The sequence below is a fragment of the Aythya ferina genome (genome assembly GCF_964211825.1).
Source record: "Aythya ferina genome assembly, chromosome: 7".
Classification (NCBI taxonomy): Eukaryota; Metazoa; Chordata; class Aves; order Anseriformes; family Anatidae; genus Aythya; species Aythya ferina.
The window spans coordinates 34,759,174-34,785,586 of NC_140302.1; the positions used below are offsets into that span (position 1 = coordinate 34,759,174).

The window sequence follows — 26,413 nt, forward strand, 5'->3', positions numbered from 1 at the left end:
AAGCAAATGATATTGCCAACCTGTGGGCAGCATCTCACATTTCTCTACTTAATTTGAAAGATACTTTACTTACAGATACCACATCTATACGTATACTTTCTCATAGAAAATAAATGACACAAAGCAGCATGGAAAGCTCAGAAAAGCTATCTAAGAAAATATGTCCTAGAACAAAAACATATGCTTTAATCTGAATGATAACCCAGAGATCAAAAATATTAATGACCAAAATATTTCTTACCACAAAGACAAAACACAGATGAAAATGCCATTTCCACTAACATGCTGTAAAAAAAATGTAAACAAAATGTATTTATTAATTATAAAGTACATTTTAAAAGATATTTAACTTGGAGAAGATAGAACGCTAATATACAGTTAATTCCTCCTGTAGATAATATAGTTAAGTATTTTCAATTGCTAAATTATCTTATAGAAAATCTACTTCATTATTGCTTATAGGCTCAGTAAAAATGATGTAAAATGGTATTTCTAGAACAAGCTCTCATATGACATATTAGATACACCTGTGGGTCTAAAAAATAACCCCTCTATCAAGGTTATATAAATTGATATTAAAGCTCAACAAAGATCTCCTTTACACTAAATCATCTAGAAATAGCACACCCTTTCTCCATTGAAGGACATGAGGTAAATAACTGAAGAGGAGGTTAAAAACAGATAATCAATTATTTCAGTTAGCTTCAGGGTTACTGCTGAAATTTTCAGCCCTTTAGAGAAAAAGCAAAAATCGATATAGCAGAGCATTTTAAGATAACAAAGAAAGAAACATCTCAAAGGCATTTGCAACATGTGATAAAAGTATAAAGGAAAGTTTGCTGTCACCTTCAGCTGCTCTACCATGAACAAAAATATTCTTGCTTACTTGCTGAACTGGCTGCACAGGGTAAGAAAACAACAATAACAACAAAAAAACACCAATTTTGCAGAAGGCTCATAAAACGTTTCAATTACCCAGCCTCGGTCTCAGGGACCAGTGCAACAACACAGAAGGAGTAAGAACATTTTTCAGTTCAGCCTGTGGATGCTGGAGCTGAATACCCATAGGAGCTGTGGGAAAATAGACCAGACAGTAGCACTGAAATTATGGAAGAAAGCATCAGTTGTTCCTGCAGCTAGAAGATGATGAACAAGTACAGTTGCATGCTGCAAACTCTATTTTAATTCTGTATGCAACAGGATCTATTCCGAAAATCTGCCCCTGCAAATTCAGGCTACCAGATCATCCCATCAGGACAGTACAACATCCATCTGCCTTTCTGGACAGCTCTCAGTTGCCTTTATGCATATCATATGCATATCATTCAAGTATGCTTCTACATACACTTCTTGTAAAACCATTTTTTTGTACCAGTTCTGCTTTGCTTTTGCCTGCCTGCCCCAATACCAGAAGCCAGTGAATTACCAAAGATAAGAGACTGATAAAGATTACCTGAAACAATCCATTGTATGCAGTTTTTCCTAAGCAAATGCAGTAAAGCTCTGAAAACAAGTTGATTTAAACCTTGGTGATAGTCTCAAATTCTCTGCTTATTTATTCATTTATTTATTTATTTTATTCTTTTCTTTCCCCCCACCTCCTTTAAACTGGAATGGAAATTTGAATACACCAATGTCCCCTAGGCTGGACTAAGATTTCAGTATTCGCACTAGATGGATATACCATACCATATGTGGCTGAACTCCCATCAGGTTTATAGATCTATTGTTTTGTGAGGGAAAATTCTCACTTTTAGACACAGAGGAGCCTTCCTATCCAACCTAGAACAACAAGCTAACTACCTTAAAAACAAACAAACAAACAAACAAAAACCACTTATTTTCAGCTTAACATTAGGAAGAGTGCTACCACAAAGAGACGCATCACTGAGGAGCACAGAGTGAACAAATATGTGGAACACCTGAAAATTTCCAACAGGCCAACCTCACGTTTCCTGCCCCAGATAAGCCACACTCAGCATCCAATCTACTTTCTGCACAGCTTCTAATATAAATCTGCAGAAAAGATACTGAGAGGAAAAAAAAGAAATTAAAAATAAATAAATAAATACAAACCTAACAACCAGCTCTGGACTGAACATGTTTCCATTCAGTTGATCCTTTGAAAAAAAAATAATAAAAAAATAAAAAACACCATGTCTCTGTTCACTGCTAATTAAAAATAAAACAGCTCTGAAACACAGCCCATGTGATCTACCAGAAGGACTTTACAGCCCAAATGTCCCAGAATGTGTTTTGAATTACTTCTTGCTTATTGTAAACAGTTGAAATTGTCATCTCAGGATTTGGTCTATTTATGATGCACTGCAGTTAAATCCCCTCCTCCCTTCCCCCTTCCTGAAAAGCTTTTGAAGCTTTGATGCTTCTCAGAGTAACAGATGACACAGATACGAGTCTGCTGCTGCCACCCAACATTGTTTAATGGCATTATACTCCCAGAAAGCCTCTGGTGAAGCCTGGATATTTCTGCATAACAAGTTTTCTGTAAAATCCAAAAAGACGTACAAAAGAGACTTTCAAAAGATTAATCTTCCCATGAAAGTTTGTTTACAATATTTTATACCATATACTTTGGAAAGTGGCAATAAGGTAAGTGTTATTACAAGGCACAGTCAACAGTTCACATGGGCATTGTATTTTTTTGTAACCTGTCTCGACAGAATGGCTTATATCTCCTTCCCGAATCTCCAAAACTCCTGAAAGAAAGGATTTCCTCAGGCTGTCTACTACTGTTTTCTAAAACTGTCATGCATGTTTATACCAGCCTCTATCACCGCTCAAGTGAGAACCTCCCCATGCATAAGTTGGCACCAGTCTGCGAGACAGAGACGTAACACAATCTCCATTCCACAGATGAGCAGCTATGGCAGGGAGAAGCTAATTGACTTGTCTGTGATTACCTGGGAACTCTGCAGCACAACACAAAATTTAACAAGTCCTTCCAGAGCCCTAAATAATTCCTCCCTAAACCCAACCTCCTCAGGTTATATATATCCCAACCTCCCTGGCATCCCGATCTGCTTCTGTGATTTCAGTGCATGTCCTTGAATTAATAATAACATTTAAAGCAGCAAAAACAAAAGGTTCAACTTCTTCTGGAACATCTTCTCTTCACCCAGTTGAGACAGAATTATAGTTTATGTTGTCTATATACTATTTAGAATCTGGTTTTAAACTGTGCTAAGTTATTAATTGGAAGAGAAAGAAAAGACATGGGTCAACAAAGTCTTCATCTTAGACAAGAAATTGAAATATTCCCTGTGAAGGAAGTGTTCAGGTATCAAAAAATAATAATAATTAAAAAAAAATCCAAACTTTATTCTTTGAAATCTAGAGATGATAAAATCTTTCAAAGCAGATTTTTGTATAAAGGAGAAAGAATGGTCTTCGCTTCACTTCAAATCATAGAAAATGTGGATTAAGGGACTTCAGAGGTTCCTGCCCCATGTCAGGATCAACTATACCTCTCTCGTTAGCAGCTGTTTCTCTGGTGTTTCTGAAAACCGAGTGCACTCAGAGACTTCAAAGCTTCCCTTCCTCACTGTATGCATGTAAATACATCCTTTTCTCATTATCTTCATTACCGAGCTCTTACTTGCTGCCTTGTAAGGCCATTCTTCTTGTTGCTGCCAGACAGGGTGCATATCTAACAGTGGCACAGGAACTAATTACTGCCTCTTACTTTCCCGCAGCTTTTACATACTTGAAGATTCATTATTTCTCCACTCAGCCTTTTTCTCTTTCAACTGGACCGACAACCCAGTTGTTTACTCCTCACCACAGGCCACGCTTTCAGACCTCTAACCATTGCCTGCACTCCTTCCTGTGTTCCCCCAGGTGACCTGTCTCTTTCATGAAGAGAGTTGCCCCAAACAGGATATAATACAGCAGCAGAAGCCCTACTGATGCTAATATAGGGAAAAATTTTACTCTGGTAAATACTGGCATACTGCACCAGACCTGGGTTTTGTACTCCTATCTCATACAGGTAAGCAAAGTACAAAGAAGAAAGCTTCTGAAAAGGTTCATTAGCATCTGTATAAATAGTAAATGTTTGCCAGATATGGATACTACTGCACTGTCATGAAGTGTCAACAAACTCAGCGTGTTTAGAATGGGACTTTGAAGCACAGGAGCCAGCCAGAGTCCTCTGACAAGTATAAAATTATATATAATCTTTTTGGAAATTTCATCTAGGCTTGGCAACATTAAATAGAGAAAGGCTCTGTAGGGTTTCCCCGACTGTGGTGATTTCCTGATATGTTTGGGAAAGGAGGGTTTCAGAGCCATATCATGAAGCTTAAATGAGAAGCTTTATTTGCCAGGAGACTGGAGAGTTTCAGAGAGGAACTCAGATGGACAACTCATTGGAGCATCCTCACCCGCAAGGGCCTCCTGAGTCCTAAGCAACTAAATCTGAACTGCCCTAGCTGAGAGCTGCTGTATTACTGCCTCAGACAGCAGTTATTTGCTTTTACATAGAAACTCTGGTGTTAAAGAAACCTAAATTTCACCATAAACTGGATAAAGAAGGTATATCAACTTCCTCCAACACAACTCAATCAAATTTTGATTTGTAAATCAAAATTCACAGATAAGAATACCCTGTACATACAAACATTGCCTTAGGCTAAATATGTGGGACAAGTTATTTCCTTTCCCATATCAAGACTGTGATGGTGACATTGCATCAACAGACAAGATAAAACTCCATAAAATTGAAGGATCAAATCTGCACATTCCAAGAGATACAGAGAAATGATTTTGTGAGACAGGTAAAGACAGCAATAAACTGGCATATGACTTTATTCAATGTTGAAGAAATGTCTCATTTGTTTACGGTGGACTGTCAGGAACCAGACATCGCTCCAAAGGAACAGGTCATGAAAGCAATTTCAAAATTGCTCTTGAGGAACTTTAGAAACTCTCATTGTTAAAATGGGAAAATATACATATGAAATACAAAAATGCAGAATGTAAAAATTTTAAATGACATGGTGGCTGCTGAAGAGGCAATAAAAACATACTGTGTTGTTTCCAAATCATTTTCCTTGACCGTGTTAATTTAATAATTTTTCAGTTTAATAATTTCAGTTTAAGTAATGTGTCTTGGTGTGTTTTACCAGTGATGTATTGATTTTTCTTTCACCAAGAAAAGTGAAGGTTTTGCTGGGAAACAAACAAATATGCAACTGAAAAAAAAAAACAAAAAAAAAAAACAAAATGAAACACCTCCATTTCCATAACATTGAAAGAGACTTAAAGCAGATTGGACTCCTCTAAATTATTTAGCAATGAACAAATGAACACTGTTAAAAACTTTTGGATATTTCCCTAAAAAAAAAAAAAAAAAAAAAAAAGAGGAGATAAGGAAGGAAGGAAGGAAGGAAGGAAGGACGTGTATTAAAACTAATAAGTTGTGTTTTAAAAATAAATTGATGCTTGATGATTGAATTGTACATTTGAGGGCAGTAAAAATGTGCACTTGAAAGAAAACTACATAATACCCTAAAATAATGTTTCTCAAATGTTCCTTAAAAAACAGTGTTTTCATGTCACTGTCATTTCCATCAAAGAAAGGTGATTGTGCTAAAGGGGACTTGGACTGATTTATATAGCTCATCGTATACTATAAAAATTTCAATTAGTGTTCTTCATAGTACTTACAAGCTGCTCTTAAATTGCCTCTAAGATTGTAACAGTGAAAACCCTTGTACTCAGCATTGCAAACACTCCTCCTCTTTAATTCTTTGGAAACTAAAATCTTGAAAATATTTGTTCCCTTGTTCTGACAACACATGCATGATTTATCCACACATGCAAGACATTCATCTTTCCCCCAGAAGAGCAAATCCTTGCTCCCTAAAAGTTGTACAGTGTGTGAGTATGAATACAAATAACTTTTTTAATCTGAAAAGGCCATTACCAAAATCAAATTTATGTCCCATGGCTTGGATTAAACTTTATTCCCATTTTATAGATGGAAAAGGTCAAGGCAATAAAAGGGGAGATGTTTGACTATACAAAGTTAGGTTTCCATCTTAAAAAAAAAAAATAAATAAATAAAAGAAAAAAAAAAAAGAAAAAAGAAAAAAGAAACCATTTCTATCCATATCTTAAATTTGCCCTCTGTGACTTGCACTGTTCCCAGGCTCTCAGTGCTTCGTCTCCACAGAGCAGCGGTTTCCTTTCCTCTCTCCCTCCTATGGGGATCCTGGGAAACAACCACATGTGTTTGGAGGGCTCCCACAGATCACAGCTTAAACCAGTCCACCACTATTCCTTTTCTTCCTTTATAATCAACATACCAAGTCTGCAAGCAATTCTGCACTAAAACGTACAATGAAAATGGAGGTCAATATTTTGAAATATATTTTTGTTGCAATTAAAACTTTTTACAATCAGAAATGTTAAAGTAATAAATAGGGACTCAGGAAAGTATGAAACATAGAACTTTAAATTTAATTACAGACATTTAAATTGATTTAAATTTCTCTCTATGGGATGTACTTTTATGATCTTGTTTTGGTTTGTTTTTTTACATACACCACTCTCTTAATTTACACTAATTTATATGCTTCAACGTATCTCAATAGCTACTCTACTAACAAACATGACGTCTCTTGGCAATAAAAGGTTAAAATTCACTTTGCCCTCTGACTATAACAGAAATACCTTTGCAAACTAATGACTGTAACAGGCTGGTCTGTTCCCGAATAAACATTCTAGGGATTTCCTGAGGTGTTTTGTTTTGTCTTTTTTTTTTTTTTTCCTTCCATCTTTTTAATTGACAGAATTGAATTTGGAGGGTGCAGGCAGTTTAGATGCCATTTCATCAAAAATGTGTATATGTTGTCTTTCTATATGCTTTTAAATTAAAAAATAAAAAAATAAAAAAAAATAAAAAAAATACATTTACACAGCTTCTGGATATTCATTTTATAGAAAAAAAAAAATCTTTAAAGCTTATCCAACTCATCTCCTTCTGCCAACTTTCCTTGCCAACTCTTTCTTAGTAATGCCAGTAAATGCCAAAAAAAGTCTGGTTTAAACAATGTTTCTGTCTGTTGCAACCAAGAGAAAGGCATTTTCTGTTGGAGATACTTGATTTAGGAATCCCACTTTTTCTTCTGTTGCTGAAAACGCACCCTGACGATGCCAGTGTAGGCTGAAGGGAGGGTGCAGTATTTAAATGGTAATATTCCAGAAGTAACTTTAAGGACAAAATTACGCAGTTTCTCTTATTGGCTTTTCCCGCAACAGATTCATTTCCAGAAATTCCCCTCTCCTTTGAAAGAGGCAGATGCAGTATCTGCCAAGGAACCGGTCCTTTTTGGGGCAGGGATACTACGGCTGTTTAGATTAACACATCTCCGAGCTTTTGTCTCATTGTCACTTGCCAGGAGTTGAAGCAGACCTCCTTCAGCAGCATTTCTTTTTCAGTACAAGATGTACTTAATGCAAAAACATCTAGGGAAAGATGATGGAATGGGTGAAACTAAAGTAAATAATGTCATCTGAGAGACACCAGTGTAGGATTTCGTCCAATATCACTGCCCGAAGGAGCCTGCCATCTCCAACACTCACACAAATGAAGTGTACCGGAAAATAGCATCCACCAGTGTGCAAAAATTAGGCATCTCTATGAAGATCTGATCCTCCCATAGCTAGGCAGCTTTGACATAAAACATTTGCTCCTGTGCTCAGTTAAGTGGACTCAGGTTATGAATATATTTCTCCCGAATATTAAAATTATATACTGGCTTCACTTTTGAAACATGATGTGAACTACTGCCACCTCACGAGGCAAAGCACTCCAGATGGCAATTACTGGCCAGGAAGGGCTTGGCAGGTTCTCCCAAATAAGACCAGTTTAGTGCAGGACTCTGAAGCCTGTCACAAAGGTTGCGGTCAATGGGAAGGAGAAAAACAAAGGAGAACAAGGAGAAAAACACTGCCAAGGAACCACCCAGCAGCTCCTGGTGGAGGGAGATGGCCAAAGAGAAGAGGGAACAAGTTCATTCAGAAGAAGGAAAATAAAGCTGATCCTAAGGCAGAAGACACAGTAAGGGCAAAGGAATGAGGGTAGGACCTACGAGCACTTCATTTCCTGAGCATGATTCAAACTTCAGAGGAAACAACAAATAAGCATCCTGGGATTTGGGGCAGAGGATGAAAGGGCAATCTCAAAGGCAGAGCTGCAGATTTAAATGGAGCTTGATGTATTTTGGTTCGCCATGGACAATGAGCGGCAACGAGACCTCTCTGCAGACTCGACACCCCCGCCTAAGTGACCATAAATATCTAGATGCTGTATTGGTGTGGGAAAACATACTCCATTGCAACCAGTATCACTAGCAGACTTTGCATAACACTGACCAGAAATAACACAAGCACATCCTTGCAGGATATGGATGAGTTCAATGCCTGCAGTAAAATGCCTGCAGACTCTGGCAGCACTGCACATGCATCATACACATGGAAATGCATTACACAACTATCACCAAAAGCATTTTGTCTCCTATCTCATTAAGCTTCATCACTCCACTGTGTCTACAATGCCGTAAATTGCAATCACTTTGTTAAATTAAGCTTCGAAAGCTCAATAATACTTGAAAACTGTGTCCTTGAGGAAAAAAATTGCACAAAAGGGACACACAATTTCCTCAAGACAGGAATTGAATGCAAAATTTCTGCTACCATATCTAAGGGATATGGATTATTTTTACCTCATCTATATGAGCTTTTCAAAAATAATTGGCGGGTTTTTTAGCAGTCATTTTATTTGTAGAAAAATAGCAACACTTTGAAATCCTTTTTATTGTCAAGATATTACTATTGCATTTTAAAAAGGCTTATTATCAATTTTATTTTTCTTATCAGCATAGTACCACTATGAGTTTCTGTTAGAATTCTGAGGAATGAGAAATATCCGTATATAAGAGGTAGATCATCTGGGGTTCAATTTAATTACATTCAAATAGAATTATAATTCAACAACAAAACCATCAGGGTTAATGGGATAATGGGACTTGGTAGATCTACCAGCTAAATTTACCCCTTCATCCCTAAAATATGCATACACTAAGTACAATTTAATTTACTATTGCTTCCTGAGATTAGGGTCTTCATCATAGAATATGTCAATGGCTCTTGGTCATGGTCATCCCCTGCTCAGAGGATTTTAGTCCTTGGAAATGTCCCTAGTCCTGCTGCTATCATGAAAAGGACTCTTATCAGGAGGATGTATGGCAGGAGAGAGCCTGCTGTAGGGACTACACTGTTTTCAACTTGACCCAAGGCAATCTCAATAAGAATTAAGAACAAGGGAGATTCTCCTTTTTCCTGTAAAAGAATGATCACATGTTCAGGGCTGGAAAGTAAAGCATTATTTTAATCCAACACTGAAATTCATACCTTACGCTCAGAAGATCTGTTGCAAGAGATGTGAAATAGCCAAGTATAAGCTAAATTAATTCAATATGAAAATGCCTCAGTGCAAGCACTTTACAAAATCGGTATAATGCCGCATAATTGCAAGAACTTTATTTTCGATTTCAATACCACTTTAAAGGGCTACTATCATTAACTGGATCATTAAGATCAAAATTGTTTTTCTGTTTTCTTAGGGAATGTATGATCTGTCTGTTGTTGCCTTTTTTTTTTTTTTTTTTTTTTTTTTTTTAATAAGAGGCTGAAAACTCACATTTAAGAACATCACTTCAGCCCCATCACCTTACAGAGGAACATATGAGCAGATTCCTCAAGCCCAGATCTGAGACACTACCTCATAGCTGGTGGGTCAAAGTCAGTGAGCACAGCAAAGCACTTCTGCAGAGCCCCATCGTATACAATTGCTGGCAGAGGGAGCCCGGGTGGTACGGGGAGACAGAGCTTGCCCAAGACTATTATATCACTGGCGATCTTCACTGGCCAAGTATGACAAAATTCCTCCCAACAGCTCAGCGTGATACAACCTCATGAAAGGGAAATTCACCCTACTGAGGGCTCCAAAATGCTAAGGGGGCTGGGGTATGTGTGGGGGAAGCTGGCGGAAGGTTTATATAAAGCTCTAGGTTTTCTCTTTATTGAAGCAGCAATCTCTCTCAATACTATCTGCTATTTATATTGTGCTTGAACTATCCCACAGAACTTTACAAACTTAACACACTGTATCACTTAAGCTAAAAATGAAATGGACCATTTTCTGGGATGAATCCCAATTGCTTAACACTTCCCAGTATGCCCAAGTGTTTCAGGCAGGAAATGAACACTAGTGTATCTTGTTGAAACCAGGGCACTGATTCAGTGCAGACAGAGAAAAGAATTTCCCCTACTCAATCACCAACACAAACTTTTTATTGGTGATCCCAGCTCCAGGAATTCATCAACCCTGTAGCTGCTGTGTAGGATCCAGCAAGTACCTAGAACCAGGGTGCACCTCCCAGCATTTTGTTTTGTGTTAATTTCCTAAAAGAAATGATAAGACTAATCAATTGGTTGAACATAGGTGAGGCACTGACTGAGAAGAAGATGTTTGTTTTTGTGAAGACCCTTTCTTGCATGAGATGAGGTGGTGGGGACAGCTTGAAGCTGCTTTTTCTCACCCAGTAAAGTGGTCCAGTCCTACTAGCACAGTCGTAGAAATTCAGTGAGAACAGAGGAGGTGACACAGCCCCTTTTCCCCATGCACCCCACACCAGACCTGTGTGGCAGAAGAGCCACTGAACAACTTTTTGACCCCATCTCAGGCTGGCTTTCCTGTGGCTGCGCTGTGAAAGCAGCTTCAGGGTTGGGAGGACCTGGGCATTTCCTTCCCAGTAGCTTCCACAATAAATAAATAAATAAATAAATAAATAAAAATCACGCTATTCCTGAATTAAACAAGTGCAGGACTGTTATTAAATAATAGAGCATATATTTTTCTAATTAATTAGTTCTCACAGTGGCCCTACAAGGCAGGGCTCTAGGTATAATAACAAGCAAAAGAAATAACAGATTGTTTACCGGGCTATTAAATTAATGACTAACAGGTTACTAATTAAAGGCTCAATAAGCAGATCTCCCAGAGAACTTTATCAAGGTTTAGTGCAGTTTCTCACACCACTGAGGCTGTCCGTGCCAAGCTGCATTCCCAGCTGATGACACAGCCATAGCAGCATGCACAGCTCTGCCTCTTATATTTGATACTCATGAGTCATAAAAATATGGAGAGGACTATAAATTCTGTTTATGCCTCTCTCTCTTAAGATATGTAAAACAACTATGTAAAAGAGCTATGAAAGCTGTCCTCTCAGCCTTCAAAGACTTGTTTAAGCAGCGCTGTATGATTCCCCTTAATACAATTGTCTGGAAGTCTAAACTTTGGTAATTATTTCAAATGAAAAAGAACAGCAGGAGGCTCTGTTGGAGGGAATATAAACAATTATCACTTGCACGAAGGCTATGCCAGTTATGAAATAAACTTGAATGGGTTTGCTCTTGAAAAGGCTGTGCTCTAAATTAATGATCTGACATAGAGGGCCTCTCAGCTGTACTCCTTGCATCAAACCCTGAGTTGGAGTCACGCAAGAAGATGGCGAGGTGCAGAAAAGAGGGGAAACGTCAACCAGCTTGGAGATCCTGTTAAACTGGGATCTTTCCACTGGGTGCACCAGAAACTTCATAGGAGCACTGGCGGGAGAATGCACACATAACTCAAGATGATGGACTCGATGATGGCAGACTGTGCCTGCTCTGCTAGTTTGCAAGAGAAATGCAGCAAGGGAAGAGCAAAGGATGGGATCAAACAGGATCATTGCTGTTTTGCAGATTCTGATAAATTCTCAAATCTCCAGAATTATTGCTGTGAATTTTTAACACATTTAAAGTTTCTTCTTGTTCCTTCCAATAACTTTTTTGTTTCATTAGTGGTAAAACCTTTGTTCAGCAGGTGTTGGATTAGGACCTTATAGGGAAGTCATGGAAAAAAAAAATGTGAAAAGAATCAGTGTAACCTCTGATACATCTGATAAACCCAGAGAATCATAAAGATAACTAACAACTGTCCAAGGAGATGATGCTTTTACAGACAGCAAAGAATTTCACATCAAGATTCAAGTAATCAGCATCCAAAATGACATATCGATGATCAAACTTCTGATGTTTGTTTATGAACACAATCCGTAACACGATGCTTCACGAATGAGGCAGGCAGAAAAGCTGCTTCTCTGCGAGCTCAATGCATACTAAGCAGTAAGAAATGGTAATATTCTGCCACTTTACATGCAGAATCTTTTGGGCTGTGACAACCGTACAGTTAAAAACTAGAAGAATTATGGTCTAAGTATATACTTATAGATGGCCTTCATCTTTAGCTTTGAATTTCATTGCTAGAGTTTAGATTCAAAGTGTAACATAACACCAAGAAAGAATATAATGTTACTACAAGAAAAGGAATTTTCTGTCTTTTCATCTTCCTTATCTCCATTTTTGAAAACTCTTTAAGGTTTCAATCCACAAACCTGATTTAAAGCAGCCCAGCCAAAGGAAGAAAACTGAGTCACACTAGCTCAGAATCTGGCCTTGAAATCTTCAGCTTGGTGAAGCAGTTTTAGCCTTCCCTGAACCTATTTTCCCTCCCCTTTCTCCCCAAGGTAAAATGAATTTCTGATATATTTGGATTTAAAAGTTGTGAGTGTTGAACACAGCTGTTCTTCAACAGGAAACCCTCGGCAGCTCTCCCCATCCTTTGCTCATCACTGGCATCTTCTTCTCTTGCTTGTCTCTAACCCCAGTAGCAACAGACAAGAAGGTGCTGGTGTGTGGGAAGCCACTGCCCAATAAGAGGTCTGACTGCAAGCTTGGGGAGAAGTTGCTTTTCCAATATACCCTTTGTTAATTGAGATCAGTGATAGTACTTTAAAAAGAGACAGGTGAGACTCACTATGATACAAGCAGATTAGGAGTCTAATCCATTGACAGGTACATCATGTGCATATAGTGTCTCGTTGCTAATTATTTTTAAGAAGTTGCAGACCAAAATGTGCTCATTGTCCCCAATATGTGACCAAATTTAATACTAAAAAAATATTTCTCTGCACTATTTGAAAGCAACCTGGATGGACAAATTGCAAACTCAAAGCAACCTAAAGGATTTCAGGGCTCTCTAGCTTCATACGGGGCTTTTCAGAAACCACACTCAGCTGCATGGCTATGGGTCCTTCAATACCTGCCCAGCTTCAGCTGCGTTCAAAATGATCTTTCTGAATTGTAATCATAGCCTGACTGGAGCATACATGTGTGTATGGAGCAGTCTAATATTGCACTCAGAGAGACACAAAGATCAGAATTACAGAAGTATGTGCATAAGCACTGAAAGATGCAAAGCACCATCCAGTAAGGAGAGTTGCACCTAACTTGCTTGTAAGCTTTTGGAAACTTCAGAGGACTAAATCCTGCAAGAATCAACATTGTGATCATATTTCAGTCCTTGCAGGTGCCAGCAATGACATTACTGATGCTGCATGGCCACCACCAGAGAAAAAAACTACACTTGAGTGACAGATGACACCAAACTGAGGAGAAAAGATCTGTGCTAATTTAGCATGACCTCAACACTCTACATTTACCTGTATAATCAATTGTTTCATGAATGCACAAAATGCCTTCAGTTTCCCAGAAACTTCATGCATTTTAAGATCTGGATGTAGCCCTGGTTAGAGGAGAGAGTGCCAAGTTCCACAACAAGATGTTGCTCCAGGAGAACAAATATCGGCTCCAGGCAATGCCACCCTGGGATGCCTCTCAGCATTACGATTTCATATCTGCCCTGGAAGGTTTCAGATACTGGGCAGACACCATTTCCCACAGTTATAACCTTTAAAGTGTAGAAGTGAAACCAAAAAGCCCTTAATGCCCATGTAAAATACTTCCCACCTAGCTCTTGTGTCTCAAAGAGAAGGAATGTGCTTCAAGCTCTGGTCTAAGGCGAGCACTATTACCTGACCTACAGCTCCTGTGATGGTGGGATCTGGCACACATTAACCAGTGTGTGTCCCTAACAGGGTGTGAGGATAAAAGCTGAAGCCAAACAGATGGTCCTCTAAAAATCTTCCCTAAAGTGTTCTGTGTACTAAAACACCACTTACCCAACTCTCATCAAACTTGGCTTGATTTTTAAGTCTTGAGCCAAGTTTGAAGAAAAATATTCAGCCGGGAACAAGTGGGGAAAAGAGTTTTTTTTTCTTTCTTTTTCTTTTTTTTTCTGCACTCAAATAATATAAAAATGAAAAAGAAATTGTTCAAACCTTAGAAATAAATAAGAAAACCAGAACCCAACCCTTTTGGGTTTAGACCAAGCACTGTGAAAAGAGTTGACAGCGAACACAGAACTATGAACAGATGAAAGAGAGAAATGGGAAGGGAACTGGAACTAGGCATTTAGTATAATGATCTATCAACACCTTTTATAATGCACACAAAGTTTCAGAGAAGACGGAAATCACATCTGCATAGAATATGGACAGCTATTGTTTGAAAGCACACAGCGACCTTGCACAACATTTCAGGGTCCTGATTGTGCAGTCACACACCCACAAAGAGTTACTCATCAGTAGTCCTGACTAGCAACAACTGGATACTCCAAATAGTAGCCACTAATTTTAGCAGCATGTTCAGAATTAGCAACAGAACATTATATCTAGTTAACAAAAGAATGTCACTGGGCACCATTCGAATAGTCCAACTGAAAATTATCTAAATTTTCTGACTTCATCAAAGGATGCCAAAAGAGTTAGCAACCATCAACTACATGAACAGAGTTGTACAGTTGCAAAAACATGTATGTATTTCCCTAGTACATTCTATTAATTATACATATATTTTTTAAATGTGTATCACTATATGAAGTGTTTGCATGAACATACACTTCTTTTCAAACTGGAAAGAAAAAGATAGCACTTCTGAACTAATAGTACCACACTAAAATCCTGATCTTGGCTTCTTGTAATTACAGTTTGAGAGGGCTGAGGGGAACAAAAAGAAAAAAGAAAAAAAAGCAGTCTGCCCAACAAATGATAGGTTCTCTCTTGAAACAAAGCACTGCATTTATACTTAGGAAAACCCAAATTCTTTAAATATAATTTGATTACATGTCTGATTTTAAAATTGGATTTTTCCTGCCATTAATTTTAACCATCATGTTTAGATAGTACCTATATCATTATGTATGATTAGATGTCCTTGAAGAAGTATATACTAAGTGTATTAAAATAAAACTAGGTTACAGATAAGTAACTTTTTCCCCCCTTTTCCTTTAATAAACTAAATTTTAATCTTGCTAGTGAACAAGACTGTGTTTGTGTGACTAGTCAGCGGGACTAGTGTCAGCAGAAACATGTTTTTTTTTTGCTTCTGTTCTGCACAGTGTACTGCATAGAAGGCCCTCAAGAAGAAAGTCATTAGCTTAATAACAATTCACGACACACTGTGAATGAGATATCCCAACAGATATTGCAGTGACTCCTGATGTAAATAAAGGGATGTTTTTATCCTTAAGATCACAAAGAAAGTGTATGCTTCACTAAATGACTAGCATGGTTTCTAATTGTTAAGCAAGAGTATTTACGACCAGAGGATTGGAGAATAGGGCTTTCATTGCAAGGCAATTATCTATACACAAATAACTTTAACACTTTGGCATTTTTATAACCACTACATTATTTATTTTACTATATATTCTATTGCAATACCATTCCCCTGGTTACAAGTACTTTGTACTTTTTATTTTTACTGCATTAAAATTAAAATAAAATAGGGGAACACTTTGAAATGAGCTGAAGAACAATAGGTCCTACTTAACCATTGAATTCAACAGCATTTAGCTTTTATGCTTTTGATCAATATTTATGTGACAAGCTATTCATTACTCTTCACTACCAGTTTAATGCTGTTGTTCTTCCCACAGCCTGATCTGCACTTCTATGCATTTAATTTATAACAGTTTCCATGGAAAAGAAGTATTCAAAGAAAAAAAAGTGCTGATACAGCACGTGGATCTTTCTACCAAACCACAAATCTTTTCTAATGTTCATCTTAAACTCAAAGCAATTCTGGGAAACAAATTAATGATATAAATCATATTATCATTACTCACATAAAGATACTCTGTTGTAAGTCTTTCAGAAAGCTACAGTGAGTAGCTAGACGAACTTTGTAAGGAGAATGCCTGTTTCTAATTAAATGATCTAAAAATAGAGTTGCACATACATCTAGGACCAAGCCATCTGTGTTATCTCTCTAAGATAAGCTATTATATATCCACAATGATATCCCTTTCATCACTGCAGATATTCAAACCAGGGACTGGCCTTTCTCTCCCATTTAGAAGGGTGAAAAAGAATAAGGAAGCAAAACTTTCACCCAGAAAACAGTTTTTGAAAGTCAGACCCATTGTCTGAAATGTCTTTTCACACCTACTTCTGTCTGTCAGCCACACAACTCAAAGCTGGGTCCCTCAGACAGTGGCAGTAGCCAAGAGGATTTCTCTGTGAAACGTTTTCCTGATGCTATAAAGAACGTTGCTTCTAATGGGCTCTTCAGGCTGTTTTCATGGTTTCTATGATGGTGTGTTCTTTTTTTTTTTTTTTTTTTAGTTAGCATTTTGACTGCTTGAAAATTTAACTTTTCTCTCCTCACACTTACTAGAAAATATATGTATAAATGAAGCCAGAACAACAGCGGGCCTAAAAAGCTGGTTTGGAAAGGTTGGGTAAGAGATTCCTATGACATCCTCGGTGATAATAAAAGAAACAATGACTTGTCTTCCAAACTTGAAGAGGAGGCTCTGGAGACAGAAAGCAGGCCTTTTCTCCTAAAAACAGCCACCAGTATCACCAGCCAATGGCTGAGGAAAAGAAGGAGGAAAGCTTATCAGGGTCTGTCAAGATGGGGAAACAATCTCTGTTCAGTCAAAACCAGTGGTAGATTATTCCCCCTCATTTTGGTGGCTGCTTTGTTGTTGTATTATAAAATCTCAAGCAATGTATGTTAAATTCATTAAAAATATGATTTTCCTTCCATTTCTGCAATCTGAAATAAGAATGCCATTTTACATTATAAAAACAAACAACAACAACAACAAATATTAATTTCAAATACCTCCTTCATTTTGTTATGTTAGGAAAGTAAAAATTGTTGACTGCAGATCCTCTAGTAAAATATAAAAAATAAGCTTGTAATAGCTATGATGAAGTAAGCGCATTAATTTCCCCCAAAGCCTTCTAGTTGTTATACACCTCAGAATAAAATAACAGGCAAAACAAAAACTAACCTTTGAATAAATGTTGTTTGCTGGTCTCCACTTTTCTCCATTCAAAAGGACGGGAGATGTTATCTCATAATCTTTTGGTGGGTCCTTTGGCGTCAGCTGTTCTGAGGACTCCAATTTGCTTTCCACAGTCTCACCTGGAACAGGGGGAAGCACTTTGTGGTTAGTAGGGAGCAGTATCTGACAACGTGAACCTTGTCATTTAAGGGACCTGGCAGCATACTTTAAAAGGAAATAATTCAGAAGAAGCATTAGACATTAAAACATTGTGGGCTCACACAACCATTGCCCAAACCTATGCAACTTTGTAAGAGATCTGGGGTTCAGGAAGAGGTGTGTGTTGGTGGTTTCCATTTTGATCAGAGGTTGCATTTCTATATCAGCAACTCAAATACCACACAGAAGAGACAGTGAGCAGCTGATGACGGAACAGCAAACAATTCCGTGCAGCATCTGAAAATCAGTTTTAAAACTATATAGGTAATTCTTGTTCTATATACCTTGACATATGCAAAAGTTGCTATTATTTATGCAGGCATTTTCATATATTATTCTCACCTCTTTTTATTAAGTTATTTTTTATTGCTCTTAAAGAGTCCCATTCTGAAACTATGGTGCTCAGCACCGCACAAACACAGGACAAGGTGAGGAGCAGAGATACCAGGATGCAATGACCAGGAGTTTGGTCTCAATATTTGAGTCAAAAATGTGGACAGGTATTGGCACCAGCCATTTGAAGTGTTAATAATGACATCAGTGATTTATTTATTTATTTATTTTCATTGAAGATGACAACAAGGGGGAATGTGTTATGTGGCTGTCATTTCAGTGTCATCATTAAGAGTGAGCAAGCTGCAGGGATTTAAATGAGATAAGACTTTATCAGGTCTATTTTCCCATAATTAAGGTAAGAAATTCATTCATTATTCATTCCACTCCCTCGGTCCCTTCTCCTGGGTCTCTTCTCCCCATCTCTCTTCCCAGGTTCAGTCACACTGGCTCCAATCCAAAGCAGCAATGTCAGAAAGGAGGGCAGTGTCCATGGGGTGCAACTGGAGACCTAATTCCCCTAGGATGAATGAACCCTGTCATTGCACAACGTGTGCTCCAAAGAACAAATAATGATCCCAGACTAACCCTTATGTCCTTCCCATTTCTGCAGTGGGTCCACAGGTTTTGTGAGTCTGAGTCACAGCACAGATATAACAACCCTGCCTGCTTCAGGTTCCTGAAAGCTCCAAGCTTTCATGATAGATTTACCAGACTTAATCCTAGGTATTAAACACTTTTTAACACACCATCTTACTCTGCTAAACATGGAAATATGTGGTTGCACTCCATTTGAACAAGTCTGAACTGAGTACAACAAAAGACTGAATTTTACTTGTCTTAGTGGCCTCAGCATTTCTGTATGGACATGCCAGGAGGTCATGAAATATCGAGAATCCAATAACATCAAGGAAGCACACTCATATTAGTGGAAAAAAAGAAAAAAGTCTGGAAGAGAATATAACCTCTCACTGAAATAATGCTCTACTCCCACACAGTCAAATTACTTCAATTCATACTACAACGTCAAAAAGCTATTTGCATGCAACATTTATCAACCATTTCTCCTCTCACTAAACATACTAATGGTATTGTGCCTCTCAGAGCAGAGTCCTAAAAAACAACCAACCAGCCAAAAAAAACAAACAAAATAAAACCAAAACCTCTAGTACAAGACCTGGAAATGGTACTGAGGATGAATCTAGAAGAGAAAACACGGATGGTTTCCAGGAGCCATGGGAAAGTCAAAATGGTGGCAGGGTTTGCCACACCAACCAACATGCCGAGCCCTCTGGAGCACTCAGACCCCATGAAGATAAGAGCTGAGCCTTCACAGGTGCTCTAAAAATGAAGTGATGTTCCAAACCCTGCAGACAACTGGGCTCACCCCTGTGTAGGTGTATGGGATACCTCCTCACCTGCCCTGGAGGGTTTAATTAATAACTATTGAGACTGCACGAAACCTCACTGCTCTTTATTCTGATGATGAGACATGAAGCTCCCCTCACAGAAGAGAAATTTATGAAGCATATCGCAGAGAAATGAGAAAAGTTTGGCTCTGTCCCTGATTTCTTTTCCTCTTCTTGGCTCACTAGAGCAGTCTCAACTATATGAATTGAATGACTCAGGTCCTTGTATTATTTTACAGGATTTGCACTCTGAAAGCTCAGTGCAGTCTAAGTATTAAGAACCCCTGTGAGCATACTTCTCCTCCCACAGACACGCTGTCTGCATCACTTCTACAGCCTTACAGTGGAGATGCTGCCAGATACCAGGAGGCATCAAAGTCTTTCTTGTACTCCTCTATGTGCAAGTTGCCTTTCCTCTTAATTCTGCAAAGCGATAATATCCCTATGTTGCTCAAAACAAAAGAAAAAGGGAAAAGGGAGAGACCAGTGTTTGTGCACAGATGTGTTACTCCCTTCTTCAGCATGGTCCAGAAAGTGCCATTGTGATGAAAATATCACATGAAAAGGGAATCTTATCTACACAAAGTGCAGCTCAATATTGCCCCTCCTATTTCTATTATTCGGGATCACTTACATGACAAAGTGATGCTTGTGGTGCATAAAGAAGCAAGGTTACAATGAGCAAATTTAATCTTATACACATGCTTATTTATGGGCACACTGGAAAATGCATATTGTGTAGAAGTGTTGATAGTCTGGAGACAGACATCAAGACAGGTTTATAGGCAGCAGTAATATCTTTATTGGGAAAGATAATTTATTCGGGGGAAGCAGAACAGACAAGCTTTAGGGCTCGCAAACTCTTCTGAAGCTGTAGCCTTTAGAAAATATGAGATCAGTTTCTGTCTAGATGCTTTCCTTCAGCCAAACATTTTGCTGCTTATCTGAATGTTTTTATTTAAATTATTGCGTGTGATAAAAATCACAGCTTCCTGCAAAGGCAGAGAATGCACTGCGTCCGACTGGTGTGGCCTCCTTCTGAAAAGCCCTTAAGCGTATGCCCAATGTTATGCATTTGCTCAACTCCCAGATGTCCTCAGTGTGAGGACAAGTTACAGTTTCTTTTGTAAATGAAGTAGTGATTTTTTATTTTTTTCATTTTTAATTTAAGGTCATTACATTAACATGCTATGCATATTTCGGAAAGACTACAAAATCGAGCAATCTGTATAACAGACAGGCAAACTTTAGATCAGTTTTTCAATATAAAAACAGGAGGAAGATAAAAAAACAAAGTAAATCCTTTATGTAGGATTCTGAAGTCTGATTGCAAAGCTTCAAAGAATGCCTTGAAAAAAACAGGGGATCACAGCTGATGATGAATGACTCCCACATATCTATCTGAGATGGGAAAGATGACAGCATCTAACGAGCCACCAGACCAGCAGAACAATAGGACACAGTCATGAGACTTAGGTAGAGAAAGACTCAAAGTCAGGAAAAGGAAACAAACAAACAAAACCCAACAGAATTAATAGAGACAGGCTAAAAATTAAATAGTCATAGAAGTTGAATTTGAAGCCTTGAAAAAAAATGGGAGAAACTGGCGTGCAGTCCCAGAACAGCCCCTAATCTGAGCTGTGGTTTGGACTTCAGATTCGGTAGGAAGGTGGGATGGCTGCTGGCAGCCCTGGAGAGTTGAAGCAGTGCCCTTGGCACACATGGTCCTTGCCTCAGCCCAAGTGTGAAACACCAAATTTGTCCCAGAGAGGGACACTACATCAGTTCCTGGATGAGCAAAACACTTCTAGTCCTCTGCTGGTTATGGGCCACCTGTTAAAGAGTGTCAGGGCAGCCCTCCCAGAGAGCTTCCAGGAGAAGGGTGTGATGGGATGGAAAGGAGGATGGGATGGAGGTCCATGCCTAAAGAGGGTTTCAATCTCCTTGGTCACTTCACATGAGGTCCCAGTGTCACGGTTCTTTACATGTGGATGTGCTGGTATTTCCTCTCTGCCACTCTGTTTCTTTTACCCATTTTCATTAAGATTTCTTTGAAGCTGCAGCCATTAGAGTTGTTTGCATTACTTTAATAAGAAGGCTTCTTCTCTACCAGGACTCTTGGTATTGCAGCAATACAAATAGTGTAATAAGGGAAATCAGAGAATTCAAATTTCAGTAACGTGTCATGAGAGGGGAAGAAAATCAGACCATCTGCATTATTAGAGGCTTTTATTGGACCCAGGCTTCCCATCTTTTGTGTCACATGCACCTTCTTCCTCACCTACTTATTTTCCATTTCAGTGAAATTCTGCCTGGTTCCTCCTGGTGCAACCTCGTCTCCCACTTGTTCACATGGAAAACTTCACAGTTGGGTCTATCTGTTTTCTATTTTCAGCCTGCACTGAAGGTAATGTTTTTGATCCACGAGCAGCCCACAAGCTGTTGTAGAGCCCTTTATTCCATTTTTTTTTTTTTTTTTTTTTTTTTTTTTCAGGAATATAAAAGACACTTTGTACAAATAGCAAGATGAGTAGATGTTATCTGTCAGTGACTTTTGTGTTGCTTACACATTTTTCATCTGCAATGTACTTCTACAACTTTTTTTGTTTCACAATATCATGCAAGGACTTGTTGGCCAAGTAGTTAAGAATAGTTGTCATCTTTCTCTTTGTATTTCAGTTCCCCCAACCTCTGTGCAAAATAAACTCCATGCATGTGATGTGACATCTCTGTTTAACAGCCACTGCCTCCTGAAGAAGCCCAGACACACTTCAGATTCCCATTTACTTAAAATTAATACGCTTTTAGTCAGGCAGCACAATTTATTCATCCTTATGATAAACAAAGAGGCGAGCGCTCCCCAGACCGAGTGGCTCTGGATGAGATGGGATGGAGGGGAAGGAGAGAGCTGCCTGCCCGGAGCACGCATCCCTGCTCATGCTGCCTGTGCATGGCATGGCATGGCAAAAAGCAGCCAGATGGGGGGCAGCTGGTGCACACCACCCATCTCTTAACCTACAGCTTTACCATAAAGCCAACCCATGGCTCTGTGCTGCCTTCCCGCAGCTCCTGCACCCATCACAGTCATCACCCACTCCCCAGTGCCGCAGGATGCCCGGCCACGGCCCCAACTGCAGCCCCCCATGCACTGTGCACTGCCACCAGCCAAGAAAAAGGAAAATAAAAAAGCTAAATTAAATTATCCTCGTGTTGCCTTCCATATTACAAATGGGCTTAGAGTTGGAATTTGCAGCCTATCTACTTTTTCTCTGCAACAAAGCAGCTAATCACCGGAATAATCTCAGGATAGAAAAGAGCAATAGATTTGAGCAATCTTTCAGCAAACGGAGAGCAACTAATGGTATTGCTCTGTATCACAGGCTTTGGCAATATCATGGAAGACAGAAATGGCATTCTTCATCCATTTCCCTCATTTTCTCCATCTTCCTCAGCTTAGCTCACTGCCAGTGGGACCCATGATTTAGATGGGGCATTTCTGGCTATGGAGAAATGGCTGCCTCCAGCAGCATGGCTGCCTCCAGCACCTGCCCAACCACTGGCAATCAGTCTTGCATGTCTTATTTGGGACAGCCCTGTTATCACCTCCAGACTCAAAATACAATTATTTAATCCATAATTACCAAGCTCACACACTGAGAACTGAAGACCAAGCATTTGCCCTTCCAAATGAGTATTAACATAGGAAAATTAAGAAAGGAGTGAAATTGGACAAGGTGTAGGGATTACCCACCAAGTACAACTCGACAACCAGCCCAGCAAAGGAAGGTTTCTACCAGGTTCATGAAGACGATGCATTAAGATCAGTCTTAGTATTTCCATCAGCAACCTTTACTCAATGTCCACAAGCATCCTCCTCACACCTAATGCTCCAAGTTAGGAGATGGCAACTGCACAGAAAAGGGCAGGAATAACACAAAAGAATCAGTAACTTGAAGGCCTGGGCAAAGTGTTGACAAATGAAACAAGAAGGACCTGTACATGATATTCAGTATATGAGCCATCCAGCACTGATATCGTATGAAGCAAATACAGCTCTGGAACAATGCATCAGAAGAGGTGTGTCCAGTGAATATCAGACCAGTATATACCAGTACAAGCACCTCTGGAATAGTGTGGGCATTTCTTGTCACCTGTGTTCACAAAAGATGAATTCAGCCTGGAACTGGTAGATTGGAAAGGCTGCCAGGGCAATCAGGGAAGTAGAAAGACTGAATTGCAAAAGGATAACTAAAATAATTAATTGCGCAATCTAGAAAAGCACAGATGACAGGGCCCATGGTTGTCCTTTAGCTTCATGGTGTTTACATCACCACTGATGATGTATTTATAAATGGCAAGAGTATAAAGTGGCCATACATAAAATTAGATTGGAATATAAAGCTTCTGAGCAAATAAACATTCAGCTCTCCTGAATCGAGAAAAAAAAATGCTTTAAATGCACATTATTAGTATTAGGAATCAGACTATATTACAACAACAACAACAACAACAACAACAAATAAATTAAGTTAATCTCAACTATCTATCCAGGGTTTGGGGTGTGTGCTTCCTGTTCTCTATTTCACTACATCTTCCAGCAAAAGCAAAAACATTACCCAAGCCATACATTAGCCAGGCACAGATCACAAGTTTTGTTGATGCCATCTTCAAGAATGGCACTCTCTTTGAGATAGGAATAATAACAAATTGTCACTGATGAATGTAACAATAAGACAGATTATATTACTATGTAATAATAAATATTTAAATGCTGCAAAATAAAACAATCTAAGAATTCCAGTGCACAGTGGTTAAAGTGTTTAAAGAAAGCAGGGTGCTGCAGGGAAAGGTGACTCCATCCCAGACAGACCCAACACACCCTGTAATTTGCATAGGATACAATAAGAAGTAATTTGCCTTAAAGCCAACTGTCTGTCCTCAAATTTTACACTAAGCACCAACAGGAAGTACAGCCATCCTCAAAAATAAATAAATAAATAAATAAATAAAATAAATAAATGAGAAGCCCCACTAGCCTGATTTCTTCCCATTACCCTGCTAACAGCACTTACTTGGCTTTAAAAGAGTACACAGTGTGCCAGACCCTGCCCTCGTCTGTGTGTGAGCACAAAAGGCTGAGCAAGGTTTGACTGTGCATAAAATAAAAATCTTATCTCTTGCAGTAAAGTTTTTATTAGTTCTGAACCATAAATTACCTTTTAAACTAACCTTAGCACATCTGAGCAATACATTGATTCTCTCCACAAAATCTAGTTAAATCAGTTCTTTCATGGCCTGCCTTGAAAAATAATTCTTAAAAAAAGCCCGCTAATGGTACACAATGTTTTCCTGCTCTCACTCCTTCCCCCTTCCTACACCCAAGACCTCAGGCATTTAAGCACGAGTAACTTTCAAAAAAACATTCCATGGATCTTCTTGGGCATGAATCTTTTCTTTTCTTCACATTGCAAAATTACGTCTCATGTACCAGATTTTTAGAACATCAAAAGTCAGCACAGGTCTTTTCTGAACCTGAGCACAGACAACAGCAAGATGACTCCACGCATTTCTGAGTTTAATTTTCTGTTCTTCCTGTGTCTAATGAAAAAGGATCCTCGCTCCATCTTGACACGTTTGTCAACTTCAAGCTAATCTGGGTGTGATTTTGCAGCGTGTCCACTTGATCTTTCACACTAAGCAGCTTCACAAGAACTGACTGCTCAGATGAGAAATCGGAGTTTGAGACACTGATTCCCTTTAACTAAACAGCCTGAAAAACACGCTTTTTAATATTTCAGTTTTATAATTCTAAGGACTGTCTCCTGTCATCACTTGTTCTTGCAGGAGTTATTCCCTTCCTAAATCCAGTTCTGCAGAGGAAATAATCTGCAACAGGAACCAGCCCTCCCCCCCCGACATCCCATAAACTCTGGCGAAATCACGTGTGCAGCATTTCAACGTGGACACGGGAGTGAAAGCTGCAAATTGAAGGTAACTCACTGTTCTTCACCAGCAAGGGCTGCTGTGGTCAGTGTCACTGTGCGGCCAGCTGGACAAACCAGTGACACATTTCCAGGCGAAAAATAGAGACGGGGAAAAGAAAAAAAGAAAAAAAAAAAGAAAAAGAAAAAGAAAATGTTCATTGTGAAACATACCCCCTAAGCAGTTGGATCATCTTAATCTTCAAGCTTCTGTAATACAACTGTTGGAAGGCTCTAAGTCTGTGCACAATAAAGTGCTTTATTCAGGGAACCATATGACTCCATCAGTCATTCAAGCACATGTTTGGCACAGATTGAAAGTGAAAAGCATAGCTAAGTCAAATATTTCAAAACTGAACTTGTCTTTCTAACACACATGGTTTATATATTGGTGTAATATCTATATAACTTTTCAGTTCTCATATACAGTAATGTCATGGCTAAACTACAAAATGATGTCTGCTGCACTCGGCAGCATTGCACTTCTTTGGAGTTAACACATGTCAAAAAGCCATTTGCTCGAAAATTAAAAGGGAACTATCACACTTGACAGATCCTCAAGAAAACCTTAAAAATAGCTTTTGTTCTCCCTGATTCTTGAATATCTACCCCTCAAATTAGGATGCTGCACCACTCTCCGCTGGAGAGCTGTGCTGTAACAAAGCCAGGACAGCCAGTTCCTTCCCTGTCATGCGCCCGGGATCAGGCTTCTCCTCTGTTTGCAGATGAAATATTGCTCATCATACAGAGGTACCCCTGCTGATGCAAATGCGATTAAAGCAATCTTGGGAGAGCACAGTGTGATTAAAGCATAAGTAATGCGAGAAGGATTTGGGCTCTCATTATACAAAATACATATTGAAATGCACTCAAGGAAAGAAGCCAGTATATCTCAATATCCTCCCTGTTCTCCAGAACAAAATGTGACAAGTGGAGTTGGGAGAACATTTGCCACCGACTGCAGGAGGGGGCAGGGAGGCTGCAGGACATTTCAGATGGTGAAAACCAAGCTTTATTACTGGGTATAGGATATAGACGTATACTATATTTAGGAAACAGCTGCCCAGCCTCATTTGCGATGCTGTTGTGTGTGAATGAGGAATTTCTATTCAGGACCAGTCCAAAGACAGAGCTGCCTTTTTTTT

At 38.9% G+C, this 26,413-nt stretch overlaps 1 protein-coding gene and 1 long non-coding RNA gene across 2 annotated transcripts in view; one reads left to right on the top strand and one right to left on the bottom strand.

The window, feature by feature from the left end:
* The window catches only part of ADAM12 (ADAM metallopeptidase domain 12), a gene marked incomplete at its 5' end in the record, with an annotated part of 183,204 nt that overhangs the window by 148,879 nt on the left and 7,912 nt on the right, over positions 1-26,413 (bottom strand). Inside the window, 1 exon segment of the mRNA XM_084526031.1 lies at positions 17,333-17,466. Coding sequence (XP_084382157.1) covers positions 17,333-17,466 — 134 coding nt within the window.
* On the top strand, positions 17,519-19,355 carry LOC311439839. The gene is made up of 3 exons (XR_014695041.1): positions 17,519-17,809; positions 18,159-18,236; positions 18,314-19,355. It is a non-coding gene; the product is annotated as an uncharacterized lncRNA (long non-coding RNA).